Source organism: Vanessa tameamea, chromosome 6, assembly GCF_037043105.1.
Source record: "Vanessa tameamea isolate UH-Manoa-2023 chromosome 6, ilVanTame1 primary haplotype, whole genome shotgun sequence".
NCBI classification, from domain to species: domain Eukaryota; kingdom Metazoa; phylum Arthropoda; class Insecta; order Lepidoptera; family Nymphalidae; genus Vanessa; species Vanessa tameamea.
The window spans coordinates 11,721,605-11,736,894 of NC_087314.1; the positions used below are offsets into that span (position 1 = coordinate 11,721,605).

At 31.2% G+C, this 15,290-nt stretch overlaps 1 protein-coding gene across 2 annotated transcripts in view; it reads left to right on the top strand.

Moving 5' to 3' along the window:
• LOC113396368 (protein spaetzle 5) overlaps nt 1–15,290 on the top strand; it is a 33,759-nt gene that overhangs the window by 17,528 nt on the left and 941 nt on the right. Inside the window, exons 3-7 of one of the 2 annotated variants that reach the window (XM_026634283.2) lie at nt 10,895–11,037; nt 11,479–11,693; nt 13,563–13,878; nt 14,694–14,873; nt 15,010–15,070. In XM_026634283.2, the coding sequence (XP_026490068.2) occupies nt 10,895–11,037; nt 11,479–11,693; nt 13,563–13,878; nt 14,694–14,873; nt 15,010–15,070 (915 nt within the window). Of the gene's footprint in view, nt 1–10,894; nt 11,038–11,478; nt 11,694–13,562; nt 13,879–14,693; nt 14,874–15,009; nt 15,184–15,290 lie in introns of both variants that reach the window. The other variant, XM_026634282.2, reaches the window with a different exon arrangement.

Sequence of the window (15,290 nt, forward strand, 5' to 3'; positions counted from 1 at the left end):
CGTCTTTACAACGGAAAACGACCTGGGGAAAACTTGCATATCTGAGAGTTTACGAAGATTTGAAGCTAGAAGTTTGCAGAAGAAACTTCTAGCACCTTCGAACTGCACTATTTTATAAAAAAAAAATTGAAAGTACTTACGCAATCACCTCTTTACAATTCGGCGCGCCGCAACGCTTCTGTACAAAATACACCGTAAATTTATTTGTACTAAGTGTGCAAATTCTATTTAATTTTAACGAGTCAATTGGATGTAGTTTAAGATTGAATAGTTCTAGCGCCGTACTTATATATATATATATAAATTTTACAATATATAGTATAATATATTATTTGACAAAATAAAGTTTTCATTGCGATTGTACTTTATTTAATAAATCAACTCATAAATTTAAATTCTTAGAAAATATATTTCCTAAGAAAACTATATATATAAAGTTATTTTACCTTGTCATTACATACAGCTTTTATTATAAATATTTATTTTTATCTATTAAAATTCAACATATTCTACAATTAAAGGAATTATTAATATATATATATATATTCAATAATTAGTTTTCTTATTAATTACTTACTATATACAAACATATCCGCATTTTTTATGTTAAACCATATTTAATGTTTTTTATGTGTTCGAGAATTAATATAACATATTTAACAGCTTACAAAAGAAATCCAACTAGAATTATAAATATTACTATATTATGTTTTAGTAATAATATCGAATGTCCGTAGATAAACTGAACGGTGAAAAAGGTTATAGTTGCCTAACCTCTTTATAACATACGTACTAATACTAATATTGTTTGATTTTTTTCCGAATTCATATAGAAACTCCTCACGCGATTTATATAGAACATTCATAAAAAAATATAGTTTCGGAACGGATATAAGCTAAATACTATCTTCAATTGGGAAATATTTGTCGATACAACATATTTTGTCATGAAAGTCAAATTGTCGTTTAGCAGGGCGCTTTCCAAGCAAAACATTACGCTGCCAAAACGAAACGGATACTCGAAGTAAAACTCTTTACAAAAGTTTTATAAATATCAAAAATAGGATATTCTTATTCTGAACAGTGCTAATAATCTGTGTATATGTATTTGGGTTTCTTGGATATTATTAAACAAATGAAAATAATTGTATAGGAAAAGTATAACCAGCAATTGGACAATTAGTGAAAAGGCTCTATATTATTCTGTAGTGTATAAACAATTAATAGGATTTTTATATTTATTAATTAATTATTGATCATATTCTTATCATGGTCACCGTCACGCCTTGTTACTGACAAGGCTATATGACAGGGCAATGAATTCGCGGTACTGCTACGGAAGTTAACTTTTTGTAACATTAGAACTTACTTGTACAGTCATTTAGTAGCAATTAGCGATAAATATATAGTATATACAATAGAGTATCAACAATTGTAAGATCAAAGTTGTATTTTGACATAATAATAATATTAATTTAAATTTCGAATTATTCTAATTCGACATGTTCATATTTATTAACATACTTATTATAATATACTCAATACAATATTCAAGTGATTAAATGGCGTTTTATTATCTGCAACAAAACATAAAGTCAATTCCAAATGAGTGTAATAGTTTATGTCTTTAAACACTTCATGTTAGGCACGTGCTAGGAACGCAGGAGTCGATCACGATTATCCTTGTATTTCGATCACCGGCACCGCTGCTGTCACGAATTCATGTGGGTGTGGCTGCATAAATATTGGCCATTCTAACACGATTATAATACTACGCATAAATAAATTGACAGATCAAAGTTAAGGAATATCTGTATATCTAAGCCCCATTAAATGGGGCATAATACGTTCTATAGGTACATTTACTTCAACTTCAATTGATAATGAGAATTGATTGAAATGATTTATTTATTGTTGTTTGTATAGTTGAACGTGCTAATTCTCTGGAACCATCAGTCAGATTATAACAATTATTGTTGCATAAAATAGATCGTATATTATAATGTCTTAAAGGACATATATATTTACACTATTAATCTAAGGAATAGGTCAGTTATATGCAAACACTCGTTACCTATTATAAATATAAATATATATAAACGCTACGGGAAACCGTCATTTAAATAATAAATTAGATTACCAAACAATAGTCGTTGTATTCGCAAATGTAATTATTGAACATGTCTGTTGAAGTACTTGCTTTGATTTTACTAGACATTAAAAAAAAGTTTCGAAATTTTAGTGTACAAAGATGAAGTAAACAGTTCCCTAAATAAGTGATGATGGTGAGAAAGTGGTTTTAAATTTATTTGTCCTGGTAACCATTAACCCAGTTTACATACGGATGAACGTTTTGCACGGACTTTATTTTAATTTTTACAAACAAAGGCAAAATTACATTGTTTTTTTTCTAGAAGCTTATTTGACGTGGCTTAATGATTATAACACGTGAATTTTAGACTATATAGTTATATATATAATAAATAAAACATAAACATAATCAGCCTGTAAATTTCCCACTGCTGGGCTAAGGCCTCCTCTCCCGTTGAGGAGAAGGTATGGAGCATATTCCACCACGCTGCTCCAATGCGGGTTGGTGGAATACACATGTGGCAGAATTTCGTTGAGATTAGACACACGCAGGTTTCCTCACGATGTTTTCCTTCACCGCCGAGCACGAGATGAATTATAAACAAATTAAGCACATGTAAATTCAGTGGTGCCTGCCTGGGTTTGAACCCGAAATCATCGGTTAAGATGCACGCGTTCTAACCACTGGGCCATCTCGGCTCATATAGTATAGTAATAGGTTAGGCACGCACAACTGAATTTTCATATCCTTATTTATTTATATATATATATGGTTACAATAATTATGTTACAAATATTATTATATAAATAACGTTACAATATTCAAATGTCATGCTGTCTATACTTCTAAACTGTAATCTCTACGTATATGTATGTATAGGCGTGTATTGAATTTGTTACTTTCATTGTTTATTTAAACAACTGTATGTTTTCATATTGTCGACATTTAGCATTCAACTCGGACTTAGATCTTATCTTCAGTTGCGCAGTATTTGAGTTATCGTCGAGTTTAGTCTACTTTCCAAACAATGTACCAAAAAACTTTATGTAAATGCATAAAAATGTGACTGGTGACAAAAACAGAAGAAAATTTAAATCGATCTCTTAAGAGTATCACAAATTATACTGTATTTAAAAAAATAACACTATTTCTGGACACAATTGTAATGACTCGGTAGGCTAATTATTATAATTATAGTCAGAATTTTGGTTAGATCATCTTTTTGCTCCACGTCATTGTCGTTATAATTTCGTAAGGATTTAATCTCATTTTTGTGTGTGTACAAAAAGTTAAACTTAGATTTTTGACGTCAACAAAAGAAATATTTGTGTAAGATTAATATTTTTTGTTATTTAAACTGCGTAAAAAGGGAAATTACTTAATGTAATGTAGTGGACATTCATTATTCAATTGACCAACAAATACAACATATTTATCCTACCAAAAGACAAAGAGATTTCACATCAAACCTCCATAAAACATCAGCATGTACATCTATCTGTAAAAACCAAACCACCTGACACCCAGAATAAAATTCCATAATTAAAACCAATGATCTATAGAGAATCTAAGTCAGTTCATTATTCATTGCCTATTATAGTACTTGTATAATCTTTCTATAACAAAGGGGTCTGTGCGAACTTCTTACGTCATAATACATAACCAAACTTACATAACGACACCTTGCTACCGATTATTTCTTGTAATTAATAACGTGGTATTTTGTAATATAATGGTTTCCGACTGCAACGTAACTAGCGTATTTTCTTCGAAACAAATCTATTTTTATCTTTCTGTGGAAATTAATGTAATAAGGTTATAAGGAAGTTCAAACTATAACAAGTATTTAAGTATATACGGCGTATTGTTAGTTTCATTCAATGTATTTTAGGAGGATATATCTTTTTGATAATTTTTATATTAAACGTCATATCTATGTTATACCGGTGTTTGTTATTATTAATGTATTTGTATGTGTGTATGTTCGTTAATGTTATAATTAAAAATATTACAAAAACACATATAAAATGAGTTATATTATATTCTCTATACAGTAAACAATATGTCTTTATGAGTCTAACATATTAAATGGCAAACACCTTGACAGTGATAGCCAATGGTGAAGGTAAAATTATATTATATGCAAATTAGTGATATATTTTAAATGCCATTAAAATTAACATTAACATATAAATTATTTTTATATGGTTAACATTTTATATACTTTTTAGTTTTACTTTTACGCTAATTTTGTCATAAACAATATTATATTACTTTTGTTTAGATAGCAAACTAAAAGTTGTGAGTATTTATTAATCAATTAAAATATAAATATAATAAACTATTTCTTGCATTTTAAAACTTTGTAATAAATCATAAAATATAAAAAAAAAATTAAGTGTCATTATGACACACCACAGACAATATCGACAAATTTGATTTAAATAAAAGATAATATACGCTATTGTTGTCTGTACTTACGCGATTTGGCGAGGAAAACATGCATATGATATAAATTAGTACTTTTTATAGACTAAACAATGGAACTAGTGTTTTAATTTACTGGTTAGTTACTTAGGAGTTGAACTCCGCCTATGGAATTATTATACAGTTCATTCTGTTCATTGCGTCAAGGATAACTTTAACTTCCACTACTATCATAGGTACGCACAGATAATAAAAGTACTAAATATATTTTCGTTGAAATAAAATTAAGATGAGTATACAACATTCAGACAAAATTTGATTGTAACGTTTTTGGGATACGATTCCAACACAGTACGCAGTATAAACACACACATTGACATGCCTTAGGATTTTTCATAAACAATATGTTAATTTTATGTGAAGTTTGCAACGTAAAAATTCCACATACAACGAACTGAACAATATTTTAATATTGACCAAATTTATGTTTTAAAACGACTTAATACAAGCAAATATAGTATAGAGAAGATGGATTTAATATATGTATATCAGTTTTTGACTTTTGACGACTTGACGTAACTACCGTATTGGTCTATTGGTCTACTTAAAAGGTTCATAATTCCTTGCTAAGTCAAGGTAAGGTACAATAAAATATACTGTATTTTCTTTCAGGACTATATCAATAGAGCGTAGAATTCTGAAATAGGCAATTTTATATTCCCGCGCCTCGGAAGGCTAAAAGCTCCTTGATCCTCAACTTATCTCTTTGGTCAAATCGGATATCTGACCCATCATATTTTGGGACTTTGGTAATAAAGTACATAATAATATCTCCTACATTTTTGTTATGGACCGAAATTAGGCAACATTGACTGATATTCTTAAATCCTACGTATACAACAAAATGCATTTAATTCGTACCCACTATTTAACTAACGTATAAAATAAATAAAATAGAGTAATATCGCTCTTCAGAGTAGGATGTTAAGAGTCTTGTACGGGAAAGATAGCATTACATAATTTCGTTGCTCACTTGACAACTATACATAAATATGGCATTTTCGGACGCATGGTCTACAAACAAATTCGTCGAACTGTTTCTTACTTTGATAGATCCTCCAATAATTATCGTACAGAACATCTTAAAAATAATTTACACTTTTTTGTCTATCAAAGAACTAGTTGAAAACATATTGTGATAAATTTGTAGTCGATAATTATGAAATTTTTTGAGTACATGGTTTGTTATTTGGTAATGCGAAGAGCGTTTCAAGGCTTAAGGAGGAAAAACTATTCAAAATTCTCCATTTCATAACATTCATACGACTCGCCTGTGCTGTCCTACTTTGGTTCGGCAATTGCTTTGTTTTAAACGATATCGCATGCTTTGCGCTTACAAAACATATCCGAGTCTTAGTAGCGTTTTAGGATTATGGGTCACAATGAAATTTAGTTTATAAATATGATATATATTTTACAAAATATTTTATGTTTAATTCATATTTTCAATAATTACATTGTGGAATATGATAATGCATGGTGAGACTACCTGTAAGTAGTAGAACTTTTGCCTTGATAATTTTGAAATGTAATTTTTAATTCTTTATTTTGGATGTGATATTGTATCTACTGTTGGTTGTCCTAATGAAAATAAAATAATATGAATAACAAAATAAAGTAAAATATTCTTTAAGCTTTACGTGTTGAAATATGGATGAATTGTAAATAAATTACTTAAACTATAAGAGATTTAAATAACAAGCAACTACTAACAACCAGTGGTAGGGCTTTGTACAAGCACATCTGGGTAGGTAGTAAACATCTTAGTTCCCAAGGTTGGTGGCGCATAGGTGATGTAAGCAATGGTTAATATTTCTTACGTCAGGTGGCCCATATGCTCGTCCGCCAACCAATGCCATAAAAACAAAAAAAATTAGTAAATACCACATAATCTTATATTTTATCACTAAGAGCAATACTTAGGATTGTTGAGTTCTGGTTTGAGGAATGAGTGAGCCATAACCACTGGGAACTCACATCTCATTTCCCAAGATTGGCGATGTAAGGAATCGTTAAAATTTCTAAAGACCATCGTAGGCCATTTATCATTCCTACCTTTGCTATAAAATAAACTTTATTCTTAATTTAGTGACCTTATACGAAAGTAACTAGCTTGAAACTCCTATCCGTCCACATACTAACCTTCATGAGGTCTTGACATCAAATGCTTTGATGTGTCAATTTACTTTGACACTCCATTGTACTTTGGTTCAATAGTTAATGATATCACATGTGTCAACTATTGTTGTTGATTGATGTAATTATCTTCTATTGCATTAGCCTTGCCCGTATATTTATGACATGTCGACGTAATTTCAAAACCTTACAGTTCTCTCCTTTCATTTCTATTGTAGAACCGAGCGCAAATTATCTGGATAGATAAGATCAACAACACTAATTACGCTGACATACAACAATGATACGATTCTGTACGATCATATAATCTTGATATATTCACAGCTAAGTTATTAGCTCCGATGTTATCGGAATGGTAACTTGAAACAAATGCAAAAACCTAGAAGGCTCACTGCGAGGTCGTCTGAGTAAATATCGCCGAACGTCAACAATTTTGTATTACTGTATTTTGTTTTCCGGTTGTATGAACCAAAACGATTACAAGCCCAAAGTATGTAATAATTTATATTCATACATCGACATATCCTTTGGTGTGAAGGGAAGATTGTATTGTTTTATTCAGAGTGACTTGTAGTTTTTAAACTACTAAATGTTATTGTAGAGATCACCATCACACGAGATCATATGATTCGCGCGGGTGAAAAATAACTGTCAAGTAAAATGATATGACTGAAATATAATTTCTACTCTACAGCAATCAGAAACAATGCAGTCTTATTTTCTTATCATTTAAATGAATAATTTCTATCCGATAACCCAGTAAAAAAAATGGTTTCGGAGATTACTACATACAAACAAAAACATTTTACCTCTTTATAATATAATATTATAAAGATGTAAATATACAAAAAATACAAAAACAAAAGATTTATTATGTAACGAAATCCAATATTATTGATATTTTAAGCTGAGACACCTGTGTATATTTATATATGTAAATTAGCTTCGTTTTCAATACCTCACGTGACCTATTACTTCGGCCGGCTATACTTATTACACTGGTAATACAGTCGTTTACTTAGATTATTTTTATTCACTAAAACGGTACAATGATTCCGCATAATGTTCAATTATTTATTCGTTTCACACAAATGAAAGCGACGCTTACTAATCCGACTCGCCTCTTGAATGTTATATCGTTTCATACGTATTTCCCTGTTTACGAATGTAAGCAAAAACATCTCTTACACAAATCTATTACTCGCTTAGGAAATAAAATGTTAACTTTCTCTTAAAATTAGTTTTTTAGATTCGACGGTGTTGCCGTTGCAACAGGTTATGTATAATCAAGAATATGTTAAAAAATTTTTTAAATGAACATCTAAACTTGCCGTTATAATATTATTCTGATGTTGATTTGATAATCACAATCAGAATATGTAATAAACCGCGAAAGTAACTCTGTCTGCTCTTTCACGGCCAAGCCACGGAGTCGATTTGATGAAATTTGGTATGAAGGGGACTTGAACCTCAGGAAAGAACATAGGCAACTTTTTATGGCTAATCTCTAAAACGTAGGCGAAGCGGAGGGTAACAACTAGTGTTATATAATACGATAATCAAGTCGCTTGGTGGATAACTTAATTATAGTAAGTATGATGCTATACTTGGTTAACATAACCTTGTTTAAGTAATTGCATTGACATTAACCTAAAAATGCATTGCCAATCATTTATATACAATAATATCAATAAAAAAACAATAACACTAACAACGGAGTAAAATACTATAAATATATTTCTGAGACTAACGACCCGCCCCGGCTTCCCACAAGTGCAATTTATTATTAAAGAAAATATATACATATATAATATAATATTTAAATACATATATATATATATATATATAATATACAGAAAATATAATATGCTACAAATATAATAAAGGAATGCAAAAAAATAGAATTGGATCACTATTTCTAAAAAAACCATTAAATTATTACGACATTATAAGTAATTTAAATAAAGAAAAATATTTATGGAAATCTTTAACATAAGCTCACAATTTCCCACGACAAAGCAAATGTATCGAGAATTTAAACCGAACTTCAATACTAACGATGCATAAATGACAAAACTTAAACAATAACGAATTAGGTACGATGAATTCACTAAATATATTTTTTAAAGACTCTGTGTCAGATGAACTAGTCACTCAGCTTACGGTAGACAGCAAGTGGACCGCCGGCGCGTCTTTCTTACGTATATAAATTAAAAAAAAGTTTTTATATATTTTTTAAAGACCCTGTGTCAGATGAACTAGTCACTTAGCTTACGGTAGACACCAGGTGGACCGTCGGCGCGTCTTTCTTACGTATATAAATTAAAAAAAAAAAATTATGAACTAAAGATAATTGGAGCATGCCAAAAACATCTAGTCTGCCCTATCGTTCGAGTCCCACCCACGGGTTCGACACAAATGTCAATGTCGTCGTTACTCATCGTTGGAATCCGCAAAGAAATATTTGAGTAAGGTCTACTTAATAATTGTATAACATTTAAAGATCATTTGATATTGTTCACAATAATGGCTTGAACGCTTGATTTAAAAATATTAGCATTAGCATTAGCAGCCTGTAAATTTCCCACTGCTGGGCTAAAGGCCTCCTCTCCCTTTGAGGAGAAGGTTTGGAGCATATTCCACCACGCTGCTCCAATGCGGGTTGGCGGAATACACATATGGCAGAATTTCGTTGAAATTAGACACATGCAGGTTTCCTCACGATGTTTTCCTTCACCGCCGAACACGAGATGAATTATAAACACAAATTAAGCACATGAAAGTTCAGTGGTGCCTGCCTGGGTTTGAACCCGAAATCATCGGTTAAGATGCACGCGTTCTAACCACTGGGCCATCTCGGCTCTAATATAATATCTCGGATTTAATAATATATTTATTATAAATAAAACCTCTTTGGGTAGATAAGTTTAAATACGTAACATTTAAGTAAAACATTTCGCTCAATGGATTTGCACCATTTCTTATTTTATTTCACTTAAAATTGTATTCGTTGGTTTCCAAGCAGGATAAATGTATTTTTAATTTTATTTGGTAAAAAGATTGACTACTGAGTCTTATGTTGTTTTTTCTAGGTAGAATTTAAAAAATCGAAATCAAAATATACTTTATCCAAGAAGGCTTTAATAATATGCATTTTTACATCGTCATTATTCAGAATTGTCTTACGCGTTAAGCTACCGCTGAGGAATGTAGATTATACTATTTAATTAGTTATATTCAGGTGTCAGTAAAAACGAATTCCGATTTTAAAAAGTCTTTATCGTTTTAGTATCAAACTACTAGTTATCTCCTACATACCGACAGTATTCTAAATATGTAGTTACTATCAATCATACCCCAGACCTGTAAAAAGCTATTTGCATCGTTTGCATGGTTAGTATGGTTTTTGAGCTCTCCATTTCGTCATTCATATGTCTTGGAAAATTGACAATTACAAGAACGGTAAATGCATTTTGCCAAAACTAAAGTTTTCACGTAGCGTACTGTACTTGATTTCGTAGCCATCGAGATTGACCATTTCATCTGTAGTTTCTAGCTGAAACTTTTGAAGGATTAATTATTATTAATTTGTTTAGAATTTAATTCGTAATAATGATCTTCTAATTGCGGAACTATATTACTAAAATAAACAAAACGTTTGTCATAATATTAATAATAATTTATGTAAGAATTTATTGTATACGCAATTATTATATATACGCAATTATTACTATATACGCATATGTCTTATTAATGGGCAACACCTGGCTGACAGCCCATTTCGTATGTACATAATATCTATTTGTTAAGTTACTGGCACAGAGATCGTTAGCAGAACTTAATAAATAAATTACTGCGCTAACGGTAGTAATTGCTGTAATACCGTAATACGGTCAGTAAACAAAATAATTCTTGATATTTTTTTGTTGAAGTTTTTAAATTATACCTATGTTTTATATACGAGAATGTGTTCTCTGTAAAAATTGTTTTATATATTATAGCACATAAATATATCAACATTAAGTTATGTAAGCTTATCTTTTATATTATCAGATCATATTCACTGTAATCGAGTCATGATTTGAATACTGCTATATCACAAATGTACATGAAACGTATGATGACATTAACAAAAAAAAATAACATGAAAAGTTGATTTTGTATTTTAATTATTTACAGATAGTTTGGGCGGTAAGCGGTGGAGCGGGATACAATTGCCCGTATGGTCAGAACTGTGCGTTCGAGCCCGCTCCGCCAGGTCGTGCACCTGCATGCGCACAGCCGGGCCTGACGTACTGCTTACATCCAGATCCATACCCCGAGTGAGCACGATATTATTTATTTATTAATATTATCCTTATTATGCCCCTTGAGTACATTTTCGATCGGCAATGAGAAAACATAGAAATAATTTAACAAAAATTGCAGTCGACATCAAGTCTAGTTAGAATTATTATAAGGGTTAGTTTACCGTCATCATATAGGAGGTTAAACCACTTACTCGATCCACTGATGGATACTCGTAACGAAAAATCTTTCAGGCGGTTCTTACGAAACTCAAGAAGGCTCAACATATCATTATTATAATTATGTAATAAGGAAATACATTAAGAAAACAACCCTCGCTTTAAATTAAATTAGTGTTTGATGTCTGGACCAATGGGACGAATCCCATGCTGTTTTAGATACCCACAAAAATATTAGTTTTTTTTTTTACGTAAAATTGATAACTTTTTATGTATACGTCAATATTTATATTTCAGTAAAGTTATAAGAAAATTGGTCGAAGCTGGCCAATATGACATCCGAACTCTATTGTCCGACGAAAGTCGCGACGACTTTGAATCGAATAAAAAGACGAACTACCCGTACGGATATGGACCGAACTCGCTTCCACACGTGGACCAAATCTCGCTCGTTGATGATGACGTCTTTCACAAAGACTACAATACAAAGTTCCACTCGAAATTTAATCATGGTAAGGATACAAATTATTTTTATTTTTTTTATGTATTAGCTAGGCGGACGGACAAATGGACCACCTGGTGGTAAGTGGATACCACCGCCCCGACATTGACGCTGTAAGAAATAATAACTATTCCCTACCTAACACCAATGCGCCACCAACCTTGGGAACTAAGATGTTATGTCCCTTGTGCCTGTAGTTACACTGGCTTTCAAACTGAAACACAACAATACAAAGTATTGCTATTTGGCGGTAGAATATCTGATGAGAGGGTGGTACCTACCCAGACTAACTTACACAAAGCCCTGCCACTTAGTATTTAAATCAAAGGCTTCATTATATTTGAAAGACTATTTTATATTTTCTTGACGGATGGGATACCAGATGACCTTTATGATGGTTACCAAATTCGACTCCAAAAAAGTATCAAGTATTAATTCAATGTTTATATTATTTATATTATTATTCTAGGCATGACATTTTAATATACGTGTCAGTCCGTAAGGCGTACGTATATAAAATATTTATAATTACACTTTGCTCACTCACGTATTACACCAGGAATATTATTACCATATGTCAAAGAATTACTGCTTTAAGATACTAAGATGCATGACTTATATTTTAGGAATTATCGTTAAATGAAAACGACACGAAATGACACGAAAATCTGTGTCAAATGAAATTAAAATGATAATTTTTGGACAAAACATCGCTTAGCATATTCAATGATAAACATACTTTGTCTTTCTGTATTTCAGTTTAAAGTTTTCAGTTTAAGTGTGATAAATGATTAAGACGGTGTTATATTAGGCACAGATATAACGTTTTAGATACTATGATTGGTGGCAAATCAAAGTAGTAAGGGGTGGCTTATATATACTTCTTGCAGAGCCATTCATTATATGAGCACAAAAGTCAGAAGTTAATAAATTATTTATAACTAAAACAGTCAAATATTGAAATAAGTCGACAAATATATAATCATAAAATACATCTTTTGTGTGCACACTTATAAGTTAATACGAAGCACGCCATCCGTCACTGACACACGCTATTCTTAGAACTTTGTCGAGATTTTATATTTTAACGTGTATTAATGTGTATTTTCAATCATTTAAATTAAATTATAAACAATATACATAAAATTCCCTGGTCTCGGGGCACGAAAGTGTTTTTTTTTTTAATTTTATTTTTCTATTATCAATTTATTTATAACTTCACATTTCATTGTTTTTACAAATGTATCCTCTAAATGGTTGTAATGAAACAAAACAATTGAATATATTATTATTTAATTTTAAAACAGATTACGTTGACCGTACGAAAGTTAACTGTGTCATAGTCGACAGCGACGTCCGCCCAGATTTATAAAAGCATAATTCACTGTTTTAAGCACATTTTAACTATAAATTATTTATATTTATTTTAGTAAATATATTTTAGTGACATATATATATATACTTAATTATATATGTATGTTTACAGAGAATCGCACCCCTGTACTTTACAGTGATGCAAAAGTAACCCGTGTTAAAACTCCATTACAAAAAACACATCTAATCGTCGATGTTTCATGAAAGAACGACAAACTAACAAACACACTGTCGTATTGATGTTAGTGTATGTTTTTGATTAAGGCTAATAAGTTGATCGTAACTAATGACGCTATTAATTTCCGCCTGAAACCATTCGGTTTAGCATTGATTAGATATTTTTTAGTGACAAATTATTTATAACCAATCGACTTCAAAGACACTTAATTAGGCCTCTTTCGCTCTCCATATAAATTGAATAGTTTATAATGATGTATCTTACACCTTGATATATCAAACATTTTATATTACATTAAAATTATATATTTAAATTTCAATTTTTCAGATGTATATTCCGACAAAGCACCTTTACAACCTCCTTCATCAAACGACCCAACGCCATACAATATAAAAGCATACCAAGCTTCCAATTATTCCAAATTCGGATTCCAAGGGTACCACACGTCGCCGCCATCGTACTGGAACCCTACCATTAACCAGTATGATTATGATAATAGACGTCTACGACAGAACAGTGACGTACCTAACTTGAATGCGTACAATCCGAACTATTTCAACTCGCCTTTGTATCAAAACTATGAGGCAGATTGGCTCAAAGCGTCGAGTGGAGTGTCGCAGTATAATCCAAATGAATGGTGGAAGTAAGTAGCAAGGAGTTTATACATATATTGAGGTTGAGAAAAATATAATAAGTATTGATCAGGCTTACTAGAAATATATTCTCCTTTAATTGTTTGTTATTCTCTTCTAATGGTATTAAAACGAAAGTAACTCTGCCTGTCTTTCTCTCTGTTGTTCTTTCACCGTCAAACCTGAACCGAATAAAATGAAATTTAATATGAGGCAAGCTTGAACCCCAAGAAATGCCTTAGGTTACTTTTTTATCTCTAACGCCCGACGACCAAACATTTTAATAATATTGTATTATTGACATGATAATAATTAAACGAATCGGAGATGCAAATCTTCTTAATATATGTTTATTTGTGCGAATAAATAACTAAGAAATATTTCATTTAAAATTTGATATTAAAACATGTAAGAGAACTATTTTATAATGGTGTAAAATAATTTAAATGTATCTTATTAAAATTTTGCTCGATCTAAAGTTTGATATTTGGAGAGTAGAGTGTAATTTTTACGTTTTAAACGTTCTCGTATGTAACAACGAATAGCACTTACTCACGGCTTGATCACAATATTCTTATAACAAGTAATTTAAATATCGAATTTAGTGTTTTAAATTAACAAATTACAATCATTTCACAAGAGGAGATGCACACAGCCACGGATTTCGTTCTAAGATATTATAAATACTATTTTAAACTCGCTTTTTTAGGTTTAAAAAAAATATTCCTTACAGAGAAATAAATCTCAATAGAGTAGTTGTTATCGTGTTACAGTAACCATGATTAAATAATAAAATCATACACTTCTATTATGTTCCTATTATTAGATATATAGCACCGTCTCGTTCTGACTCTGACGTGACAATACAAAGATCCATCACATTTCCGACACGCACAACGACTCTCCGACACACGAGACGGAGACGCAATGCTGAATTGGTGGAGGCTGCAGCCAAGCGGACCCTAACAGGCGCTGAGGCTTTGAGGATAGCTCTAGGATTGGCGAAGTTAGTATTGTCAAATTGGATTTTTTTTTTATGTGTTTATTCTTAATGGATGTAAGAAAATCTAATCAGCGCACCTCGTATAATCTACAGAATTATTTAAACGCTGATATACTTATTATATTTTTATATTTTACAGCGAAGACGAATCAGCCGAGAGGCCAAGGCGTCAAGCAGCAAATACTGAGGAATTGTGCCGCGTACGTACACAATTTATCAATCCCCGCGCAGCCCTCAACAACAAAGGCAATTGGCGGTATGTCGTCAATATGCCAGACAATATGACACAACTTGTACGAGCTGAAATTTGCACGTAAGTTTAATCTTCTAAACAATTTACTCAAGACAAATATTAAAAGAAAAAGTGCTATCTATATCTTTTTCAAGGTACTAACAAGAGAGATGTAATGTACAGCGACA